This window comes from Kogia breviceps, chromosome 14, assembly GCF_026419965.1.
Source record: "Kogia breviceps isolate mKogBre1 chromosome 14, mKogBre1 haplotype 1, whole genome shotgun sequence".
NCBI lineage: Eukaryota > Metazoa > Chordata > Mammalia > Artiodactyla > Physeteridae > Kogia > Kogia breviceps.
The window spans coordinates 17,160,746-17,185,284 of NC_081323.1; the positions used below are offsets into that span (position 1 = coordinate 17,160,746).

Below are 24,539 nucleotides of genomic sequence, written 5' to 3' on the forward strand. Positions count from 1 at the left end.
AACGGTGATTATATTGGGTGGTAGGGAAGGGGGCCTATTTTCTCTTTCTTCTTTATTGTTGTCCCACTGCTATTTTTTTGCTACAAATAAAAATAAATCTATCCACCTTGATCTGTAGAAAATGGGTATCGAGAGGCAAACAGCTTTCCAAAGGGAGAGTGGGTCTTGAAAGGCATCAGATGTGGGTTCCATCCTGCCTTACCTGCTCCACTATCTTGGTTAGGTGATACGATCACTTGGGTTCTCAGTTTTTTAATTCATTAAAACGGAGGTGATGATGTCCCAAGAATTACACAGAGTGATGCAGATGGGATTTTCTGGTAAATAAGGATAAAGTAAATGATAATTTGCCAGTGAGCTAAAAATTGCCAGAAAGAGGCCACCATTAATGCTTGCTGAAATTCTGGTCTGTTTAGCTGAAGTTATAGAACTCAATGGAAGAGAGGTGTCAATGCATAGGAGATCCAAGATTACTCAGCGTGACCTTTCCTTGACCCTTGATCCCCACTGGGGTCACTGTGGCCAGTGCCCCTCTCTCTGCTGGAGGAAATCGCTAGGGTTGAGGAAGAAGCTGAATTCCTGCTATGCCATCATCCCTTTTCTACTTAGGCTCCTATCACTATTTGGAAGAACGTCCACTAACAATCTGTGTGTTCCTATAAAAGAAATGTTTGTCAACTCCTGGCTCTCCTGGGTTTTGAACCAAACTCCGCTTTAGTAAAGGCAGGTTCTCATCTGAGGATAGAAAAGAGACTATTACCCCAGGCAGCTTTGCCGTGTTCAAGAAAAGTCTTTTCCTCACTGACCATCATTCTCTCCTTTCTTGAAATGAAGGAGATACAATAGGTGTTGAATATGGTTACTTAAGAAATACTGATGCAGGTATTGACATTCAATTATTTAGTTAAAGTAGGACGTGAACGGCTTGAGAGAGGGATTGGGGCTGATTTCTCTGGCTGTCCGGAATTCTGCCCTTTGTCCTCACATGTTTGGAGTCTGCTCTATAAACCACTCGGGTCTGACTTCCTTTGCTGATTCCTGTCTTTCAGAGCCTCCCACGCCCATCGCCCCCCCAGAGCTGCTGGCCGTGGGGGCCACATACCTGTGGATCAAGCCGAATGCCAACTCCATCATTGGAGACGGCCCCATCATCCTGAAGGAAGTGGAGTATCGTACCACCACCGGCACCTGGGCAGAGACCCACAGCGTCGACTCTCCCAACTATAAGTTGTGGCACCTGGACCCCGACGTGGAGTACGAGATCCGGGTGCTGCTCACGCGGCCAGGGGAAGGGGGCACGGGGCCGCCGGGGCCTCCGCTCACCACCAGAACCAAGTGTGCAGGTAGGACTCCGCTTTCTGACTCCGTTTTGAGAGATTGGGCAGTTGCTGGGAGTGATTTGCTCCTGTGACGGTCATTCCTCAACTTTGGTATGAGTGTGCTTCCTGTTGTGATTTAAAAAAAAAAAAAAAAAACACCCCACAGAGTTTTGGTCTTGCCTTAGAGGCTCCAGAGGCATCTCTGGGGACCTCCCGGCTTTGTCTGGGAGTCTAAGAACCACCGGACTCTAGCTGTGTCATGGAGAGGTTCCTGGTCCTGACAGTGTTTCTCCCGGGACACTGGTTCCCTCTCTCCAAGGGCTTCTGGTGCCACTGGTGTGTCTGAGCCTTCCTAGTGCTGACAGTGTCTCTGAGGGCTCCTGGCCTTGTTGCTTTGAGGGCTCCTGGGCCTACTTCTCTGAGGGCTCCTGGCTGTGTCTCTGAAGGTTTCAGGCTCTGGTTGTATCTCTGGGGGGCTCCTGGCTCTGACCATGGGACCTGAGGCTTCATTTGGTCTGTGTCTCTGAGTGCTTCTCGTTGCATATGTCAGGTGTTCCTGATTTTAGTTTTGTCCCCGAGGATCTCTGGGCTGGTCCTGTGACCCTAATGAGCTCTTGGTTTGGACCGTGTCCCCGAGGGCTCCTGGTGCTACATCTTGAGTGCCTCCTGGCTCTGAAGGCGTCTCTCTGTGGATTCTGGAAATGCCTTAGTTCCTGAGAGCCTCCCACCTCTGTGTGTCCCTTGGGGGTTTCTGGCACCTACTTAGGAGTCTGGGCTGAGACTCTCTGCCCAAGAGTCCTTTGGATTCTACATCCCTACAGGCTCCTGGCTCAGTGTTCCCTCCAGCCAGGCTCCAACGGTTTCTCTGAGGTTTCTGGATGCTGCTAAAGAGTTTGCTGGGGCTTCCCTGGTGGCGCAGCAGTTGAGAATCCGCCTGCCGATGCAGGAGACACGGGTTCGTGCCCTGGTCCGGGAAGATCCCACATGCTGCGGAGCGGCTAGGCCCGTGAGCCATGGCCGCTGAGCCTGGGCGTCCGGAGCCTGTGCTCCGCAACGGGAGAGGCCACAACAGTGAGAGGCCCGCGTACCGCAAAAAAAAAAAAAAAAAAAAAAAAAAAAAAAAAAAAAAAAAAAAGAGTTTGCTGACTAGGGCTATGTATGGGAGTGTTCTTTGTATCTATCGCCAAGAGCTCTAGGCTTCGGTGGTGTTTCTAACAAGGGGTATTGTCTGGGATTGTACCCCTGACTGTACCCCTGAGATGTTCTGGCTTCAAATGCAACTCAAGAAATTAAAAGGACTCAGTGTTTTATGGGTGGGTGGGTTGGTTGGTTGGTTGGGTTTTTGCTGCAAATCACATTATTTATTTTATCTCATTTTTCCTAAGTAACCATTTGATGTAAGTACTCTTATCTCATATATAAATGAAAGAACAGAGACTCAATATTTTGAAAAATTTTATCCAAAGTCATAGAATTGGCCAGCAGCACACTCAGGATTTGCCCTCAGGTTTCCTGACTCGAATGCCCTTGATCATGTGGTGTACAGAGCTGGCGGTGCTCCAGTGGGGGCCCAGGAAAGTGGCAACATGAGCCATCGACTTCCGAGGGAAAGGGAATCCCTGATAGCTTCTGGGTGGGGAGAGAAGGACCCATCAGCACAGTGACTTCCATGGAACAAAAAAGTAAAACACAGTCAGTTCTGCTATAATACAACATACGTGTGCTCAAAAATCATTGCACTATTCAAAGTTAGGCAGTAAAAACCACTGGGTTTATGGGGGAAAATGGGGCTGGGGCACAGCACTCATCAGTGACACACCAAAAAGAGGAACCTAGTAAAAATGGCAGAACAATTGTACACGTGTTAATGGCTAAGATATGCATCAATACTGTAATACAATACTGTAATACTGTGTTACCCTGAAACATCCCGGAGTTTGCCTGTGGAAATGGGTATCAGAAAAGCTGCAGCCCATGAGCTACTGTGCAGTGGTGGAGGAGGGCTGTCTGAAAGTGGCAGTAAGTGGTGACACCATGTGTGGATCATTGTGGCTTGTAACACACAGTGAACGAAGGAAGCAGGTAGATGTTTGAGGTGGGTGGGTCTTGTGTGTTCCTATGTGACTCAGTCCAGCTGGGTGCAGTTTTCTGCTTCACTAGTGTTTCTGTGTACAAAATCTCACACAGCAAATGTGAAACTCATGTTATGCTCACATTGTTCCCTAATATATCAATCGTGTTGGAAGACATTTGCATTTTCAAAATAAGCGTGATAGCAGAATTGACTGTCACCATTCTTAAATATCTCAGGAGTACGTCTTGGTAGCACGTAACCGAAAGTTAGTGAGTATTTCCTTAGCTTGGGAATATTCCTTTGAACGTCATTGAACCACCACGATGAACGGAGATGCCATTTTCTTGATTAGTTTCAAAAACAGGCCTTTGGTAAAATTCCTCATTGAAACCTGATTATAAAACTTGCTACTTTAAAAAGACATAAGGATATGTTATTAAACCAGGTAATACCTTATCTCAACTTTGCAATTCATATTCATCCATAAAAATAACTGATTTGATCCTGCCGATGAGACTTTTCTCTTTCTACAGGGTTTCCAGGGTTTTTGAGCTTTATAAATGATATTCAGAGTACTTTAGCAGCCCCCATGGACTTATTTGCTGATGATCATATAATGCATTTTGAAATTCAATCGCAAGATGATCATCTCAATAAAAATTTACAGTCTATTGCAAACTGTTGCCATGGGTGTGTAATGGATTTTACCTGTAGAAAACACGATTGTCTGACCATCACTATAAAAATTATGAGTTGAAAATGCTGTTTGTGGTTTTATATTTCAAAAAATATTGATGTTTAAGTAAGTTATGCCTAAAATCTTGAATAACCCACATTTTACAAAATGTGTCCTCAAAGAGGTAATCTTCTTTTCTACACTGCTACTGATAGTAGAATGTTCTTGGCCTCATAATTAATTTTTAAGAGAATTCCAGGGCTGATACCCATTTGTGGAGGCTGTTTATTGGGGCTGGTAGTCTGAGTTTTTTCCCCCTTTCTCTATCCTATTACTAATCATACTGGAAATGTACTCATCATTTTACAAAACAGAAAATGAGAGAGTGTGGAGTGTGGAAGGTATCATTTCTGCCCAGAGGAATTTACAGACTGGGTTAAGATTCCAACAAAACAGCAAAGAGAGTAAAGCATAAAGTCAAGTATTGAAACAGCACACTTTGTGGAGAAAAACAAGTTTGGCGTGGAAAGAGCAATGCTGTTGAAATGATCTCGAGCAGTGGATTTCAAAGTTTTGTCCCTGGACGTAGAGTATCTGCATCACCTGGGGACTTGTTAGCAATGCAAATTCTCAGGCCCTGTTCCCTGACCTAGTGAATCAGAAATGCTGGGGATGGAGGCCAGAGATCTGTGCTGTAAGGAGCTCTCTGAGGGACGCTGATGTGCACCCACGTTTAAGAACCACTGACAGAGTGTCATACCCAGATGCCACTTTGGTTGTATGCCCATCATATTGCTTGGTCCTTGAGGCAGTTCTGAGAGGTAGACGGGAAAAACCTGAGGCACAGAATCATCAGGTGAAGCTCACAGTCAATTACCTTCTTTTTTTTTTTTTTTTTTTTTTGCGCTAGGCGGGCCTCTCACTGCTGTGGCCTCTCCCGTTGCGGAGCACAGGCTCCGGACGCGCAGGCTCAGCGGCCATGGCTCACGGGCCCAGCCGCTCCGCGGCATGTGGGATCTTCCCGAATCGGGGCATGAACCCGTGTCCCCTGCATCGGCAGGCGGACACTCAACCACTGCGCCACCGGAGAAGCCCTCAATTACCTTCTTACAGCTAAATCTCTTGGCCTGAGGAACTCTCCATCACATGGTTTGATGGAGTTTCCTCCACAAATGTTCCCTTGAGGGTGGGACTGAGTGATAAAGAGACTGGTAACTATGGAGACAAGCTGAGCACGAATAGCCTCCATGCACTGCAGCTCTAGTCCTGTTCATCAGACATCTACTGAGTCCCTTCCACGTGCCCAGCTCTGTGCTAGGTACTGGTGGCAGCGGCGTGCAACTGGAAGCTACAAGCTCAGGTATCAGGAAGATGCCAGGAGGCCCAATTCAGCAAGGGCAGGTGGCGATGATTCTGGTTCTGCCAGGTCACTGGGTAGATTCCCGGGGCACTGGGAGAAGGTTCAAACCCTTAAGGGGAGAGGTTGTCAAGAGTTTAGCTGCAGTGCAGCATCCCAGGCCAATCGTCTAGAGTTCATAGCAAGACCCTTAGCCAATTAAGCTAGACCCCGGACAGATTTTTCAGATAGGAACCTAGTAACGTGAGGATAAGAGAAGAGAGCCACAGATGACACTCCCAGGCTTCTGGTTTGGATGCCTGGGAGATGAATGGTGGAGCTGTCTTCTGAGATGGAAAACACAGAAGACACTTTAGGGGCAAGAAAGCCAGCCCAGGTGTGAATATGTTGTGTTTGAGGTGAAGTTGCACAGCAGGTGATGGTATAGGTCAACCTGGAGCTCAGGAGAGACCAGAACGTTACCTCTTCTTCTTCCAGGAGAACTACCAGGTTGCACCTGGATTTGCAAATCAAAAGGACGTCTTTGTACCAATGAAAGCAGTTTAATTCTCTTTCTTCATGCTATTCTCTTGAGATGCCCCATTCATTTTTTTTTTTTTTTTTTCTATTCATCATTTTGTTCCTTTTGGTCAGTTAAATCATTCGCCGTCTTTCCTGAGCTATAAGCCCGGGGAGCAAACACGATAATGCACATCAGAGTGCTTTGCAAAGCTCAAAATGCTCTTTAGAAACCTGTGATGAAACAAATCATTATTTGTTGCTGTTATTGTTATGGATGTTATGATTATGAGTAATGATATCAAAACAGGAAGTCTTACTTGTCCACTTCTCTGAACTGACTGGCATTTGGAAGGGTGGGCCGTATTCTTTTGCTCTGTTTCATCATCCCATGGGAAATCCCATTGCAGAACACGATGCTCATACTGTAGTCTGGACTCTTAGAGATTGTCTGGTCTAGAGCAACAGGTGGTTTTCTCTGGCACAAACGCAACAGCAGACGTCCAGTAATGGGAGCTGGGTCCTAGAAGGGCTCTCTGGTGCCCACCCAGTCTCACCTTGAATGCCAGCTCTGATGGGGGTGCTCCTGTTCTCCCATAAAACTCTGGACGGGGTCCTAGTCAGGAGCAGAGAATATCCATTAGGTTGAAAGAGTAGGGGCAGTCGGCAGGCTCTTTGCATCAACTGTCTGGAGTCAACAAGGAGAACCAAGGCCAATGGCATTGACGATAGGGCCCAAGGTCAGTCAGCGGGGAAGGCAGGTGAGAAGAAAAGAGGTGCAGACACCATACTGGTCCAACCTGGCCCTGCATCTTTTCTGCAGGTGCCACTTTTAGTGGCCCGAGCGCCTGCTTGTTGATGTCTTAAAACGATCACTCAGAAACTCTCCCTCATTTTCACTCAAATCTGCCTCCATGCAACCCTCACTTATGGATTCTGGTTTTCCTTTCGGGTGACCTGTTCCTCCATATCTCAAAAACAGGTCGATAGCAACTAAAGTTTTCTCTCCTATGCTCCAGAAATCTCTTTCCCCAAAAGCTGTGTTTCAGCCAGACCCTGGGCAGCTCTCTCCACATCATAGCTATGGAATCACAACTCGGCCGTCCAGCAATCCAAGCGATCATACATCCCCCTGTGATTGCTTACTCTTTTCAATCGAAGGGCCCTTGCCTGGGAGTCCACGTCATTGTGGTCTCACAGGGTTCAGGCTCTCTAAGTGAAAAGCGACTTGATACAGCCAGACACGCGACATGCACTGCTGATTTGGAGAGCTCTCTCCCTCTTGCCTCCACCTGAGGATTGATTGCACGTTATATTTTATTTACATATTTATGGATTTCTTCTTGAAGTGATATGTGTCTGCCCTGCTCTTTTCTCCAAGGGGATAAAAAAGAGAAATTCCAATTGCTGGGCTCAATGAAGTGAGGGTAGTCATTAGAATATAGTGAAAAGAATAGGGACTTTAGAGCTAAAAAGATTCTGATTTTTATTTCAAGCTGGCACTTGTTAGCTGCGTGACTGTGGGTGAATTACTTCTCCTGTCGGTGCCTCAGTTTCTTTTCTTCCATTTGTGAGAGATTACAGTATACCACTGTGTTGTGAGGCTTCAGTGAGACAAGTTATCTGCCTAGCAGAGAACCCAGCACATAGAAGCCCCTTTTAGTTTTTTTTTTTTTTTTTTTTTGCGGTACGCGGGCCTCTCACTGTTGTGGCCTCTCCCGTTGCGGAGCACAGGCTCCAGACGCACAGGCTCTGCGGCCATGGCTCACGAGCCCAGCCGCTCCGCGGCATGTGGGATCTTCCCGGACCGGGGCACGAACCTGTGTCCCCTGCATCGGCAGGCGGATTCTCAACCACTGCGCCACCAGGGAAGCCCAGAAGCCCCTTTTAATGAACAGTTTTTAGAAATAATCTCAGGCCGGGGAAGATTCCCTTCACTGTAGCATCATGGACCCTGCTGTAGAGGGTTTCTCCAGTTGCTTGCTGTTCTCTTTACTTTCTCAGCAGTGGATTCATTCAGAAGCTCTGATGAGTGGCTCAGCAGGTGTTCTGGAGTCTTTGACGTGTGGCTGCACGACCTGGAGGTGGCGGCAGTGGTGCTTGATAATGAGGGAGGGGGAGACGGGAATTGTCCTTCTATAATTCTGTCTCCAGTCTTAAGTAAGAGAGAGAAGCATGTTTGCCAGACCCTTCTCTCTTCTGGGAGGCCAAGGCTAGTGGGAATGAGGCCTTGGCAGACAGGGAGTGGAGGCGGGTCCTGACCCTCTGCAGTGAGCACCCTCAGATTGGTGTGTTTTTAGTCTAGCTTGCGTTCTAGGACAGAGTGGAGGGCTAGAGAGAGGGAAAGAGGAATTTAGGGTCTAGAAATTAGAACAGAGCTACGTAACTAGCACTGCAAGGCTTTTATTTTATTTTATTTTTTCATTTCTGTAAGCCTCAGTTTCACTCTGTAAGGTGGGGGTAGCATAGCCTGGCTTAACTCGTAGGGCTCTGAATTAGAAGTAATTGGAAACTTCCTTCTGGGCAGGATGGTGGTATGAGCACAGACATCTAACTCCTATCTCTGCCCTGCTATGATCTGGGTGGATGATCTATAAATCTTAGGGAAACACAGCAAGATTAGCCAATAGAAGTGGAATCACCATTCCACCCAGAATCAAAGCAAAATTTAAAGATCCATGGAGAACTCATTAGCACTGTGAGAAACTAGGGGAGGAGAGGTCTCCCATGCAGGCCATACCATGCTCAAAGGGACAGTATCACCAGAGCAGTGCACGTGATCCCAGACTGAAGGCAGCCACAGAAGAGGAACTAAGACTGCCTTTTCCTCAAAATGATTTGGAGAAGGGATATTGACTGTTCCTTCACTTCCCCTCCCTCCCCCGTGCCGTTGTCTCTGCTGCTTTGACACTTCCTTTCTTCCCTGGAGTGTAGGACTTTGGAGAGAGTTACCTCCAAGGGGGTAAAAAGGAGGGAAGGCCTCTTCTCATCACACCTGGTTCAGGAGCTGCTGCATGAGACAAAAAGTGTCTGCAGAGGAGCAAAGCATCTGCTAGGGCACGAGATGTCCATCTCCTCTTCCTGTGGACCCTCTCCCCTCCCTCCCACTGCACACAGAGTACCTACAAGTGGTTACCTTAGACCCCACTCCCACTTGGCTTAGGGAAGATGAGGAGAAAACAAAGTTTTCTCACTTTACACCTGCAATTCACAACCTCAGGGAATTTCATCGCAGCCTGCACAGTCTCCTTACTGGGTGGGCTGAGCGTGGTATCAGAGCAAAGAGTGAGGGTCCAGTTGGACACCTTTTAGCAGTCTCTGGAAGGGACATCTGGAAGTGTCTTAGCTGTTCTCTGTAGAACGGGGCAGCACTTAACTCCTTACTCTTCTTGGTTTTGTAGCCTTGGGTAAAATTCCAAAGTGACAAGAAAAGCCCTATTAAACATCCTATTACGTTTAGATTTTTCTGCGACCCTAGAGAACTAGGGCCACCTGGGAGGTGAAGTACAATAAGTCAGCAAACACACCCTGGTAAACACTCTCCCATCCCTCCTAACTTTGAAGGTTGAGTTTAAAGAAAAAGTGAGCCACAGAGAGGTATTAATGACAATAAAAGCTAACAGTGTGTGTTTGTTTGTTTATCAAGCTAGCTGGACTAAAGACATGTCCCCCAAATATATTAAAATTGGAGGTCCGTCATTCCTGTACTGATGGAAATCTTGAAATAACAGCACAAAGAAAATGGATGATTATAGTAATGAAAATAGCAGCTACCCTTGAGTATGATAGCCTTAGTATCTTCCCTACTCAATACATGAGTATTGAGCTTGTTACAAGTAACTGTTTTACTTGCAATTCTTGCACTAGGAGGGTGGGTATAATTTCCTCCACTGACTGGAAGGTTAAGTGACTGATCCAAGGCCATATACCTGCCCAAGTGGCCCAGCTGGGAATTGCACTTTTAATTACATAGCTGCAAAGCTCCAGCTCTTCCTCATATGACCCCTGAAATCCAGCATCATAATGGAAGCATAAGGCACCATGATCAGAAATGCACCGATGAAAAAAGTTGGATATTAGAAAAACTATTGGTCTAATGCTTCGTATCAGTGGGTCAAAAGATGCAAACCATCTGACCTTCTCCGGGGAGACTGAAAAGTAATTTGAAAAAATTCAGCCTTCATTACTGATCAGAATTCTGGGTAAGCTAGGAATAGAAATGCACTTTCTTATTTCTGGCAGAAAATGTTCTTATAGCCTCAAAGCCTAAGAGAATAAACTAAACCAAAAAAAAAAAAAAAAGCTATTAGGACTACTAAGAGATTTCAGTATTATGGTCGGACACAAAGCAAATAAACAAAAATCAATAGCTATATGCCAGTAATCACCATTATAAAAAAGTAATAAAATGTATCCTATTCTCAAATGCAATTAAAATATAAATACTTAGGAGAAAACCAAGAAATGTGCAGAAACTATATGAAAACACACACACACAACTTTATCGAGGATGATAAAACAAGACCTGAATCAATGGAGAGATACATCATGTTGGATTAGCAAGTTTAATATTGTGAAGATATCAGTTCTCCCCAAATTAATTTATGGGTTTAATACAATTGCAATCACAGCCCTGATGAGATTCTTTTTGGAACTTGACAGAGTGATTTCAAAATTGATCTGAAAGAATATATAGGAGACTGTAGTGAAGAACACTTGGAAAAGTGGTGGTTTGGCGAGGGGGGGGGGTGGATTTCACTGTGAAACATCTGTGTTTATTATAGCTATAATAATTAAAGCCCAGAAAATAATCCAGCATAGAGTGAAACTGGCTTTCAAAGTTTATTTGAATGGAGAATTCATATAAACATAGTGTATCTGTAATTGGTTAATAATTTGGAATTGAAATAGAATGCATTGCATAGATATCACGATATGCTAATAAGTAAATTCTGGATCCATTAAGAAGTTAAAAGCAGAAAAAAGCAAGAACCAGAAGAAAATAAAATACTGTTCTGCATGAGGAAGGAATTACAGTTCATTAAAAGGAAATGCATCCACCATTGAGTCATGGCTTACAAATTTAGTATGTAAAAAAAGGAAGAAGAAGAAAAATCTCCTATGCTATACTAACAAAATTCAGAAAGCAAATAGGTAAACTGAGTGTGGAAAACTATGTGACAAAGAAAAAAAGGGATAATATTCTTACACATAAAGAGCTCTAATAAGTCAATGAAAATGTCATCACACTGATTTTTTTTTTTTAGAAAGGGCTAAGAGGTATAAATAGGTAACCGCCAAACAAAATATGAATGGTGAAAAACGAATTTAAAATGTCCAGTGTCACAGATAATCAAATAGATGAATTTTAACCTATAAGATTACCAAAATATATCTACTTTTAAGTGATAATAACCAGCGCTGTCAAGGACAAAGGAAGCAGGCATTTCTGCACGTGGGTTAGCTGGTACAGTGTATTTAGAGGACAATTTGCTCATATTTTTTTTTTTCTAACAAAATAATCAGAGCTGCTGAAAAAGAATTGTCTACATGGAGGTCATCACTGTATTATTTATAAAGGCAAAAACTTGGAAATCACTTAACTGCCCCAATAGGAACATAGTTAAGTAAAGTTTTATGCATGCACACAGTGGAATTCTATGCCGATATTATAAACCATGTTTTCAGGGAATATCTAATGGTATGGGTTCATGCTATGGTAAGTTTAAAAAAAAAAAAAAAAAAAAGCTTACGAAACCACATGTGTAATTACTGTCCCAGCTTTTTGAAATATAAATACACGGGCCATATCTCAGCTGGTGCCCATTTGTCAGAGCTACAAAGTACTGAGCAGCATCCCCCGTTCCAGATCCTGCACTTGGTTCGATGCTGCCCCCAAAGACATCTGGAGATTCCCAGGGGAGCACCTGTGGCCCCTGTTCACTGCCTGCTCTGAGTTCCAGAACATCACTCTGTTTTTCCTGGCTGTCCTAATGGGGTCCAGTGTGAAACTGGCCCCTCTCTACCACTGTCCCAAAGCTGCATGAGTACCGGGCTGTTTCCTGCAGCAGCGGTACCTCTCTTGATGCTTGGGATGGGCGGATGGAGGGAGGGGCGCGGGCAAGAGATGACATTGCAGGGCTGCCCAGCAGACAACTCAAAATCCTTTCACAGCCTTACAAGTCCTTTCAGGGCAGGGATTTTCTCCGTTTTTCTCTCCTGTCTCTCCCAGACCACCTACAGGTGATGCAAAGTCTTCTTCTCATTTCCGTAGAGGTCTCCAACTTCAGGTCCAGTCCTCTCTTTGCACATCTTTTGCATTGAGGTGAACATTAAAGGGGGAGTGTGGGAAGGGCAGCTAAGAGATCTTAACTGAGACAAAAGCCTTTCTTTTAATGGGACCAACCCTCCTTTAAAAAATGTATTTTAGGGCTTCCCTGGTGGCACAGTGGTTGAGAGTCCGCCTGCCGATGCAGGGGACACAGGTTCGTGCCCGAGTCCGGGAGGATCCCACATGCCGCGGAGCGGCTGGGCCCGTGAGCCATGGCCGCTGAGCCTGCGCGTCCGGAGCCTGTGCTCCGCAGTGGGCGGGGCCCCAACAGTGAGAGGCCCTTGTACCGCAAAAAAAAAGGAAAAAAAAATGTATTTTAGGCTATGTGCTCTCATGCACACATACAGACAACACATACCCTATATATGGTATATATTTACATTTATAGGAATATATGTGTATTATGTGTGTATATATAATATATATACATAAATGAGATTATGGGTCACTGTAAATGTTTTCTTTGTTTTGCTATGTTATATAAAATTTATATAACTTGAAAGCAGCTTTCCCCCTTAAAGTCAAATGTGAATGTGAAAGATTGTTATAAATGTTAAAGCACTCTGTATAAATGTGAGAGATTATTTTTATCATAGTTAGTAAATCATTGACATTCTTGGAAGGTGCAAGAACAGTTGCACATTTGCTGAGCCCTGGGATGCAAACCAAGCTTTACTCTCTGCTCAGATGGAGAAAGGGGTAGTTGGATGGGGAGTCTGCCTACAGCTCCATCTGAATTGGAATCCAGGTTCTGCCCTTAGGATGCTAGACAGCTTTGGGCAGTTTGCTTAACCTCTCTGATCCCGTTTAACCCTTCTGTTAAATGGAGATTATACTGCTTATCTCACTGGATAGAAATAAGGGTCATTAATATTAATGATGGCTAATATTGCACTGAATCTGCCTGCAGCCCCAAAAAGGAAGGTAGGGACCATCAACACCATCACTACCAGAGCTTAGAGAGGTTAAGTACTTTGTTGCAAGTCATGAAGCTTATTAGGAAGTGGCTGAGGTTAGAGCCTGTCAAGTCTGACTCTAGTCCCTCCTCTTACCCCACCTGGCTATGTAACTGTAAGTGCCTGGTACAACGCCTAGAACGTAGTAGGTGCTTAGTAGATTGGAGCTTCAGGCAGTTTAACAGCCTAGAGGCTCTCTTTCTGTCTCCCTGCTCAGGCCCTCCTCACCGGTAAACCCTAAGATCTTCACTGCAGCGGGTCCAAGGGACAAAGGGAAGCCACTTGCTGCCTTCCCAAAGGGATCTGGGAGGGCCGACAATTTCAAGAGCTTGGCGTGCACCCTCGGCCAAAATTATGTCAGAGCCAGGGGAGTCCCAGGGCGCCTTTGGCCCATCCCTGGCATTCTGGAATGCAGAGACCTCATTACACTAAGCGTGGAATAGTCTGTGCATCAGGGAGCACGAAGCTGGCTTGATGCGGAGGAATTGGCTGCATGTGCCAGAAAGCGGGGAAACCAGAGCGTCAGTCAGTGGTGGTTTCTAAATCATACCCACCACTGGCTTGACCCTCAGTCATTTTGAGCTTCTTAAGTGGAGCTGTGGCAGGAGCCAAGAGGGGGCATTAGAAGCTCTCTGGGGACCCACCAACAAGTGGATGTCCATCCACCCTATAGACTTCCCTAGCAGGGGATGTCTTGAATCATTAGAAGCATGTAACTCTTCCCACCAGTCCTTTTCCAGCTGGGCCCACGGCTAAAAGCAGGTACAGTTGCTGCAGCTACTATGGTATCTGCTGCTGTTCTTCCTTCTTTGTCCTCTTCATCTTTGTACTTGAAAAAAATAATGCAGTATCTACAGCAAAGCAAATAGAAAATATATCTCACATACCGATTAATTTCTTTGTTAGTGCGTATTCCTTTTCAATCATTGACTCCATTCTTATGTAATTATGCCTCATGTCCTATGTCTCTGCCTGTCACTCAACACCATAAAGTAAATATTTTACATGTTCTTAAGGAATTTTCAACATTGTTTTAATGGCTCCATAGTGTCCCATAGAGTCTAATTGCCAAAATTTGCTTAACAATTCCTGTATTGTTGGATATTTGGGTGTTTCCAAAATGTCACCATCTTCCTGCCTTGTAACCTTATGTTTTTTGTTTTGTTTGTTTTTTGGGGTTTTTTTTTGAGGTCCGCGGGCCTCTCATCGCTGCGGCCTCTCCCGTCGCGGAGCACAGGCTCCGGACGCGCAGGCTCAGCCACCATGGCTCACGGGCCCAGCCGCTCCGCGGCACGTGGGACCCTCCCGGACCGGGGCACAAACCCGCGCCCCCTGCATCGGCAGGCGGACTCCCAACCACTGCGCCACCAGGGAAGCCCCATAACCTTCTGTCTGAATGATATTCTAGGCTGAATTTCAAGGAGTAAGGTATTAAAAGGTAGAGACGTCCTTATGGATTTTGCTGCATTTCACAGATTGCTGTCAATGAAATAATTATGCTATTTTTTTTTAATGATATGAGCACTTTCAGTGTAACACTTGACAAAATTATATACTATCATCTTTTAAAAATTTGTCCATTTCATAGGCATGAAGTGATATTTCAAGTCTGCTTTAATTCATGTCTATTTATAACCTCCACTTCGGCATTGCCTCTGCCTCGCTCACGTGTGCCAGCTGCCACGCTAGTCTTTTTTCTCTTCCTCAAGTATTTTTTCTTTTCTTCAAAAACACCGTGGCCACCCTCTTTCCTGCCTCAGGGCCTTTGCCCAAGCTGTTCCCTCTCCCTGGAACTCTCTCCCCACTCATACTCTTCACCAGCTCATTTCATCCTCCTCCTTTGCATGTCCCTTTAAAGGTCACTTCACAGAGAGACCCTACTTGACATCCTAATCCTTCCCACTCCCCTTTCAAACAATTTATGACACTGTTCACAGAACTTATCCCAGTTTGTGATTATCTAATTATTTGTGTCTGTTTGTTTATTGCATGCGTGTCCATTAGGCTTTGTGCTTCCCCAAGGACACTCTAGCTTCATCCGTTCTGGTCACTAGTGCCTGGAATCATGACTGACACATAGTAGGCACTCAGTAAATTGGTGTTGAATGCATGGATGTTGTAGGGATATACGTGCTACACTGCAGAAAATTTGGAAAAGCAGAAAAATACACAGACACAAATTTAAGTGACCCGACAAGGCATCCATCAGGGATTAAAAACTATTACCAAGTTGGTGTTTCTAATAGTTTCACGTGTTACATTGAACTCATTAATTAATATGGTGTTTATGTTGGTCTTTGGGATGCACTTAGGTTTCAACTTGCTTTATAACCATATGACCTATTGTCTCAGCGCCATTGGTGGAATAAGCTTACAGTGCCCCAAGCCATGAGGAACTGGGGAAAGGAGGAGGGAATTCTTTATGGAGAAGGGAAGGAAGCTGGGAGCCTGGCCCAAAGAAGGTTTGCAAAAGAAAGCCTATCAGAGAAAGGAGGACCCTAACTGTGAATCTCCTGACCTGGCGCGTTATAGCCAGGCAGACATCGGACCACAGTTCGGGAAACTCATTTTGGGAGGAAAACCCCAGGCCCTGTCCAAGTGGCCAATACCACCTGTGTTTGTAAATCCTTTACAGCACTGTCTTTCTAGAGCCTTTTATAAACGTTTTTTTTTTTTTTTTTTTTTGCGGTATGCGGGCCTCTCACTGTTGTGGCCTCTCCCGTTGCGGAGCACAGGCTCCGGACGCGCAGGCCTAGCGGCCATGGCTCACGGGCTTAGTTGCTCCGTGGCATGTGGGATCTTCCCGGACCAGGGCACGAACCCGTGTCTCCTGCATCGGCAGGCGGATTCTCAACCACTGCGCCACCAGGGAAGCCCTATAAACGTTATTGATCCTCATCGTGACTCTGAGACTAACTGGGATAATCACCACCATTTTACTCTAGGGGACATGGAAGCTCTCAGGAGTTACCAGACCTTCCCTATATCTCAGATCTTGGGATAGCTGCGAAATAACATCCTGACCCCAAACTCTTATGACTCCCGCCCTCCGGCTACTGTCGAAGGTTTCAGCTGTGAATCTTGGATTAACCTGATAGCTTGGGGGAAAGGTGGGAGGAACAAGAGGAGGCAGGAGTTCTGATTAATTGATTCCTTTTTTGAATTTGAAGGTTAAGAAGAAAGTCCATTTAAAGTTGGCCCAGACTATTTTATATAGGATGGTATATGAACTAAGCACAATAAAATTGAGCCCAGAGGAGTATCCCAAGGAAGAAGTCAATAATGGACCCATAACTGCCTTTTACAGTGGGTATGGTATGTGCCCTTGGCCACTGCACCCACCCCAAAACATTTAATCAAAGCCATGGCAGTTTAGGCATCTAAAGACCTCTGGCAGGCAGTTAACAGCCATCCCACTGTCTTGAGCTGTCCTAGACTCTGAACTCCCTGAGGACAGACCCTTGCGCATTTCACTTCTGTGTCTGGCTGGTACATCCAGAAGTTTGAAGCAAGGATGGGCATGCGTCCTCAATTAGGTGTGGCTAACAAGATTAATGATATTCTGTATTGTGGGGAGTTTAGGATTCAGAATGATTGGGCAACAGAATGCCTGTAATAGGCCAAGAGCATTAAACTTCATTCTGGACACATATTTTCAAAGATACCAGATAGGGCTCCCCTGGTGGCACAGTGGTTGAGAGTCCGCCTGCCGACGCGGGGGACGTGGGTTCGTGCCCCGATCCTGGAGGATCCCACGTGCCGCGGAGCGGCTGGGCCCGTGAGCCATGGCCGCTGAGCCTGCGCGTCCGGAGCCTGTGCTCCGCAACGGGAGAGGCCACAGCAGTGAGAGGCCCGCGTGCCGCAAAGAAAAAAAAAAAAAGATACCAGATAAAAGATATTACTCAGGAGAGTGCTGGTTCTCTGGGGATGAGCTGTAAACCAAATCATATGAACGGACTGGAGGGCTGCTGATCAATATCTTTGCTTGCAAGTTAGAGAGACTCCGATACCTGGAATTGTTCAGACTTCTGTACGTGGTGGGAAAGTTAGGGCAGCTCTTCACATTTTCATGGCATTTTGTAGCGATGGTGAAAGAAATATGTTTCTATTATTTTTATTTTGGAAGATACAGAAAAACACCAAAAGAATATAAAAATCACCCATAACCCCACCACTTGGAGATAACTACTCCAAATTTTGGTGTAACTCTTCCAGTGATTTGTTTTTGTTTTTTCTAATGCAGAAATGTACATCTCTTTACACAAAATTAAGCCAAAGTGTACCTGTTCTGTAATTGATTATTTAGCAGTATATAATGAACATTTCCCCATGCACTTATTATTTTTACTTCAGTAAATACAAATAGGTATTAAATAGGTAGCGTGATGAATAAAATAGAGATGGTCTTGGTTTTTATGGATCCTGAAACTAAGGGGGAGATGTATATTACATTGAATGTAGATACAGAAGTATAGTCTGTCCTTAATATCTGCAGACTCCATGATTGCAAATTCATCTACTTGCTAAAATGTAATTGTGATACCGAAAGCAATACCCACAGTGCTTTCACGGTCATTCACAGACATGCGCAGAGAGGTGAAAAATTTGAGTTGCCAAATGCACAGGTTCCCAGGTTGAACAAGGAGATGCTCTGCCTTCCTGTTTCAGGTCTCCTCCTGTAAATAATATCCTTTTCACGGTCTGTTTAGTGCCATGTTTTTCCCATTTTGGTGCCTTTTGTTGCTGATTTTTCTGTTTAAAATAGCCCCCAAGCATAGTGCCAGAGTGCTGCCTAGTGTCCCTGAGTGCAAGAAGGCTGTGATGTGCCTTACAGAGAAAATGCACGTGTTAGGTAAGCTTTGCTCTGCGTGAGTTACAGCTCTTGGCTGTGGGCTCAGTGTTAATGAGTTAACAGTATATATTAAACAAGGTATCTTTAAACAAAAACAGACATAAAACAAGGTTATGTATTGACCGGTTGACAAAAAACGTTGTATCTGAGGCTCTCAGGAGCCTAGGAGCAATGGTTCGGTATTTGCTCATTCAGTGCAACTTTATAGAACGTAACTATTGCAAATAGAGACAACCAACTCTATGTATATACAAATCAGTAAGGTGGGGGGTGGTCAGGAATGGAGACATACATTTGGCTCTAGATAGCTCTTAGAATGGTTGAAAAATAATTTTCAAGACAAGGTAAAATCACAACTGTCATACAGAAGTAAAATCAACATGATTTTATTTGATTCATTTACGAGGAAACCGGTGAGGTGTCACAACCAGTGCAGAGGAAAATGCAAAAATCAGAGACATTTATAGGTGAGAAATGTTGACATGAATATGCAAATAGAGGCAAAACTGAATTTCTTTTTTCCTTTGGGAAGGGAGAAGATTGTCCCTCCCTGAGACAGAACCATTTCCATGTCTGTAGACATAAAATTATTCTTTATTGCTCTCAGTAATCTACAACTTGCAGGGTTTTAAAGTAGGTCCCATAGAATCATAATCTCTTAGCAGGGAAACTTACGCCATAGACAATGCATAGTTGTCCACGAAAGCACGTGTCCTCCCCCACCCCCAAGTCATGGTGATGTGATCCATCCAGATAATGGGTGGAGGTAAGAGAAAGGAACCCTGAGCAGTGCCCCTACCATGAGATTAGAGGTTGGGTTGCTAATTCAGAGTCAGCAAAGCAAACTGTGAAGAAACAGCTAGAGAGGCAGAAGGAAAATATGGTGCCTTTGGGCCAACAGCAAGACAGAGGATGGAGAAAGTTGTCAGCTGCCTGAAGGTTGAGTGAGACACACTCTAAAAGACACACTCTAAATGCAATGAGCCCCATTGCATTTGCTTTGTATCTAGTCATTCTTTGCCACAGTGGCAGAGAGGAATATTTTCTCCACTGTAGTTGTTTTCCTAAGAAGCTAAAAATATTGGAAGGAAATTGGTTTTTTTCTCTTCTGCCTTATCTTTGCATAACTATTCTCAGGGATCTCAGAGCACCGTAGGAGACGACCTCTTTTTTATTGTCGCTGTAGAGCCAAGACAGAACCACAAGCACTAGAGAATAAAAGCAACCCTGGCTTCTGTGCTGTCTCCTGGAACTGTCAAGGTGACGTCTGGAATGAATCCACTGGTCAATTCCAATTTAGTCCAGTCCCTGATTTGACACGACCTCAACCCTGCAGGCGAGCGACGGATTGTTTTTCATGATCGATGGGGGTGACAGATTTATTTTCAAAACGGAGGCAGATTTTTCCTGACCCTGATGAGCCTGGGGGAGGTGGAGGTGGGGTGTGTGTGTGGAGGTGGGGGAGGGCTGGAGGGGGAGAGAGGATACTCCTTTGCTAATGGCCTCTGGCAGTGACTTCTGTGAAAGTCTCAACAGTTCAGAAAGCACGCTGTTAGGGAAGCAATGGGCAGGGAATAGGATATTGGGTAGGAAAACCTGGATTCCCAGTCCTGGTTCTACTGTTTCCTTGGGCAAGTTTCTTAACTCCTCTGTGCTTTTGATCACCTGTAAAAAAAAAAAAAAAAAAACATGAGCCAGGTGGAAGAGACTGCTAGTTGCCTATTCAGTATTTGTTCCCACCTTCTTCCTTACTGAGATCAGATTTTATTCTGGCTGCGATGTGACCAGGTAAAAGACTGCATTTCCCAGCCCCACTTGCAGCTGGGTGTGGCCACGTGACCAAGTTCTGACCCGTGAGATGTAAGCAGAGTGGTGGGCAGGACTTCTGGAAGAGCTCTTCACAAGGGGCCTCCTGACTGCCCTCCTTCTCTTCCCCGTGCCTCGGGTGATGTAGACCTGAGGCGATGAAGTATTACAGGTATCCATTAGCTGGGGCAGGCTCTGATCCTCTCTTGGCTGTGGACTCTTGAGTTCTGTGCAAACAGAGAGGCTCTCATGCTATGGCAGCTGGATTGTGTCTCCAAACTTCAGGGGGAAGGTGAAGGGTGTGTCTGACCTCAAGGAGCAAATACTTTTTGCAGCAAATGAAACTTGAACCCATGGGCTCTTCAGGGGCCTTCACATACTCCCAGAGGACTAGAAAGTTATTCCCTTAACCAGTAATTGTATCTTTTTGACTCCTAAGAACCTGTGGCTACTTCTGTAGAGATGGACTTCAATCAGTGCATCAGTGAACTCACTTGTAGGTGCTGTGGTTTGAATGTTTCTCCTCCGGACCCTCGCACCACCTCCCTACCGCTGTTGTAACAATTAACAAACACTTTAATACTAGACAAAAGATTGCTGAGGCTGACTTGTCCTTGTGAGGGCTTCTCTCTCTGCCAGGCTTCGTCTGCTGGGAGGACGAAAGGGGTCTTTGAGAGCTGGAAGGGTGGTGTAGGAGCAGGGAAGACCCCAACACCTCCTTCTCTATGAATGAAGTACATTTATGAAGGACACCATGGCTGGAGTGACAGGGCTGTTTGCTCTTACTGGGCCACTTTGTCCCTTGATGGCTCTGTCTTCAATGTAGCTGCTGACAGCCCAGCCAATTAAACTACAGGCCCCAGACCTGTGGGTCAGGCTCGGGGGCTTTGGAAGAGCGTCATAAAAAGCCCAGGCACCTTCAGGGTCAGCCCTGTCCCCAGAGCATCAGGGGAGAGTGTTTTCAGCTGGACTCTGAGGAAGGAAAGCACTACTGAAGGGTCACATCTGAGCCACTGCCCGCAGGTGTCCCTGGATGCCATGATGAGTGGGGCCAGAAGTTTCCTGGGAAGCTTATCCCAGAGGAGAAAATCCTCCTTTTGTCATTACTTAATGATTTATTTTTACTCTGACCACCTCAGATGTGATTTGCAGCATCTTGTGATGAAAGCAGAAATCTAGATAGTCAGTCTTGTTTCCTGATCCTCAATTCCGAGAGGAACTGGCCCCAAGAGCCTTGGTTTAATGAGCATCTGCTGGTATCGCAGACACTGTCCTTGCTAGTGGATTCACGAAGGTGCAGACACATCCTGCATTCTCATGTCTCCTGTTCCTGCCTCTCAGAGGCACCGAGGGTGGAATGTCTGCAGAGGTGGGGTCACAGGGCTGAGGGCTAAGATTCAGGTGTGAAACGTCCTGGGGATCTGGCCTCTTCTACAGCCCAGACTCAGGGGAACTTGCAAATTGAATGATTTTATCCATTAGCTGTCACAGCTGGACTTCTGGACAAAGGCTGAATGGCTGAGAAATCGAGCCTGAATTCTGCAGTGGGACCAGGTCAGGAGGAGCTGTGGGCTGTCGGCTGGGCACCAGGAGTACAGCATGTGAGGGAGCTATTTATCTACCTGATTTATTCATTCTGGGCTGGAGATGAGAGATTTGGGGGGGAAGCTGACATTCTTCCCAGTGACTTAGTAGCTCACAGCCTCTGTCATACGAGAGGCAAAGATGTGGATCTGTGGATGCAAGGATATAAATGTCATGAGTCAGGTTCCCTAGAATCAGAGCTTGAAATCGGGGTGCAGTACATGTGATTTATTGAAGGAGGAACCTGTAAGGTAGGGAGGGAAGAGGACATGGAAGGGGAAGAGGTAGGGTAAGAATGTGATCAGGGAACGTCTAGCCTTGACCTAATCTGCGAACTAAGGGCTCTAGAGCAGCACTGTCCAGCAGAACTTCCTGTGACACTAGGGATGTTCTGTATCTGTGCTGTCCACAGCAGAGCCACCAGCCACATGTGATTGCTGAGCACCTGAAATGTGGTCAGTGTGGCCGAGGAACTGAAGTAGTCATTTTATTTAATTTTAATTCAGTGTAAATACAGTACTCACAAATAATGAATGGCTGCCATATTGGATACTGCACCTCTAGAGCAGGTGTAGGCAACCTTCTGTGAAGGACCAGTAAGTGAGTACCTTAGGTTTTGTGGACCACACAGCCTGGGTTGCAATTACTTAACTGCTGTCGTAGCAGCAAATCAGCCATGGACAGCACCTGAAGGAATGGCTGCGGCTGTGTGCCAATAACTACCGAAACAAGTGGCAAACTGGATTTGGCCCATGAACCATGAAGCAGACTGCAGAGTTACCCGCCCTCCACAGCACCCAGCAAAGGGCCAGCCTTGCAGAGCCGGTATCAGACTGCTGTCGGCGTAGGTCACCTGGGGGAAGGATGGTACTTCCTGGGCAAGGCGGCTCTGCCGGCTGAGGGCATTTCCCAGAGTAGAGTGAGCGTGGCGGTGGGCTGTTGCGATCCCTTAGGCACATTGCCATTGTGGCCATTACAGGTTGTGCGGTGGCCAGGTAAGGAGAGTCTAGGAGGAGCGCTACAGTGTCTACTGTAGTAACGAACAATTCTTATCATGTGTTCACTATGTGCCAGGCACAGTGTTAGTGCCTCACGTGGATTCTTTTCATTCACCTCTCGAAATACCCTTAGGAAGAATGTAATGCAAGCATTTGTAATGCATTCCTATAAAATTCATTGATGTTCATCGCTGCAATTTTGCTGGCTTAGTTACTGGTTACCTGCAAGATATTCTCTCTCCGTCTCTGTCTCTGTCTCTCTCCATCTCCCTCTCCTTCTCTCTCTTTCTCTCCCTCTCCCTCCCTCCCTCCCTCTCCCTCTCCCTCTCCCTCCCTCCCTCCCTCTCCCTCTCCCTCCCTCCCTCTCCCTCTCCCTCTCCCTCCCTCCCTCCCTCTCCCTCTCCCTCCCTCCCTCTCCCTCTCCCTCTCCCTCTCCCTCTCCCTCTCCCTCTCCCTCTCCCTCCCCCTCTCCCTCCCCCCCCTCTCTCTCACACACACACACACACACACACACACACACACACACACACACACATTTCATCTGAAATATAGATACGATGCCACCAAGTGGTAGTCATGTACTTTTTTCTGTCAGGCAGCTTTGCTCTACCTTCAGAGACCCCAGTGACCTGATCTTTTTTGCACTAGTTGCCTCCACTTACTTTGCCTCTCTGGGGTGTTTTTCAGCCAAGATTTCCTACTTGATAGGAAGCCCATTTCTCCATATCTTATTTAGACTTCTCATAAAAACAGATCTTGATTTGGGTTCAAGTAGTTTCCTTGGGAGGTGATTTCACAAAGCCCAGTGAAGAAGTGGAAAAGGAGACAGGGAGGGAATAAAGGCATTAAAGGGTATGTTGACACGTGGGTAACTGGATGGGTTACCACTGTGGCCAACGGAGGCCTATCCCCACTGGGGGCCCCGCTGGACACATACCGCAGAAGGTTAGAGTTTATCCCCCCATTGCCGTCCCACATTGGATGAGGGTTGCTCCTGGGGTTCTAGCTTCCCAACACTTCTACACAGCCTGGGGCCAAGCATATTCCCTCAGAATGCACCCCTCCCCCTCAGGCAGAAAGACCCATGAAACAGGCTGCCTGTGATTTCCAGGTGATGCGTAGGGTCCTGGAGCATCTGGCATACTCCCCTTTCCCGACTTACCGGTAGTTCTCCAGTTATGGGCTTTTTCAGTTTAAGAGCTTTGTTGCCAGTGTCTACAGTGCAATAGACTCTGCTTGACAGTTTGCATGGCGTGGAAGAAGTTACAGACTTATTAACTTGGGGTAACAAAATGAGGAAAGCACCACATGATCCTTGGGTCTTACTTCTGATTGACCTAGCAAGGTTCTGAACTTCCCTAGGTCTCAGTTTCCTCCTCTGTGTAATGGGAATGATGGCAAGGCTTTTGCTGTACCTCAGATGAGGTAATGGACAAGCACATCGCTAGTGATCTGTGAAGCACACGGGGATGCAAGTTTTTGATTAAGGAGTGAGCATTGTGATTAAGGCAGCATAAATCAACTAGTAATCATTATCCTAGGCCTTTCATGTAGGTGGAGCTGGGCTCCCTATTTAGCCTGCATCCCAGACACCCCTGCTTGCTCTCAGGGCCAGGTTCTCAGGGTACACTGAAGACCATTTTGCTGCGTCTCTGGACTCAGGGGGCTGATGGCCAGAGGGGGAGACATATCCCAGACCGTGGCTTTCCGTGCAAGACAGCTTATTCTCCACTCCATCCCACAGCCCCTGTTTCCCGCAACTGTACACAGATGCACGCTGCATAGGTAAGAGTCTGATGTGCTCATGAAAAGAACATTTAAGCAGAGAGAGAAGCATGAACACGGATGAAGGGGAAAATCTACCCTCCCCTGGGAACAAGCAGATCAGTGCCCCGGGCCTGGGAGCATCCTCCCAGGATGCCAAATCAGGAGGGGACTTGAGTGAGGGACACACTGCATGTACACAAGTAGAGAGTGACATATTTTGTGTGCATTTGGGGAAGATTCTCTGGTCTGAGGTGTAGGGTAGATTAGAAAGGCTGCAGGAGCCCAGAAGAGGCTCTTACGAAGGTCTAGAAGACAGAGATG

The 24,539-nt window shown here is 46.1% G+C and overlaps 1 protein-coding gene across 27 annotated transcripts in view; it reads left to right on the forward strand.

Annotated features, from left to right (window-relative positions):
- Positions 1-24,539, forward strand: part of PTPRT (protein tyrosine phosphatase receptor type T) — a 1,303,183-nt gene that overhangs the window by 724,412 nt on the left and 554,232 nt on the right. For all 27 annotated transcript variants that reach the window (XM_067013228.1, XM_067013229.1, XM_067013240.1 and 24 more), the window contains one exon: positions 1,050-1,343. In XM_067013228.1, coding sequence (XP_066869329.1) covers positions 1,050-1,343 — 294 coding nt within the window. The remainder of the gene's footprint in view (positions 1-1,049; positions 1,344-24,539) is intronic.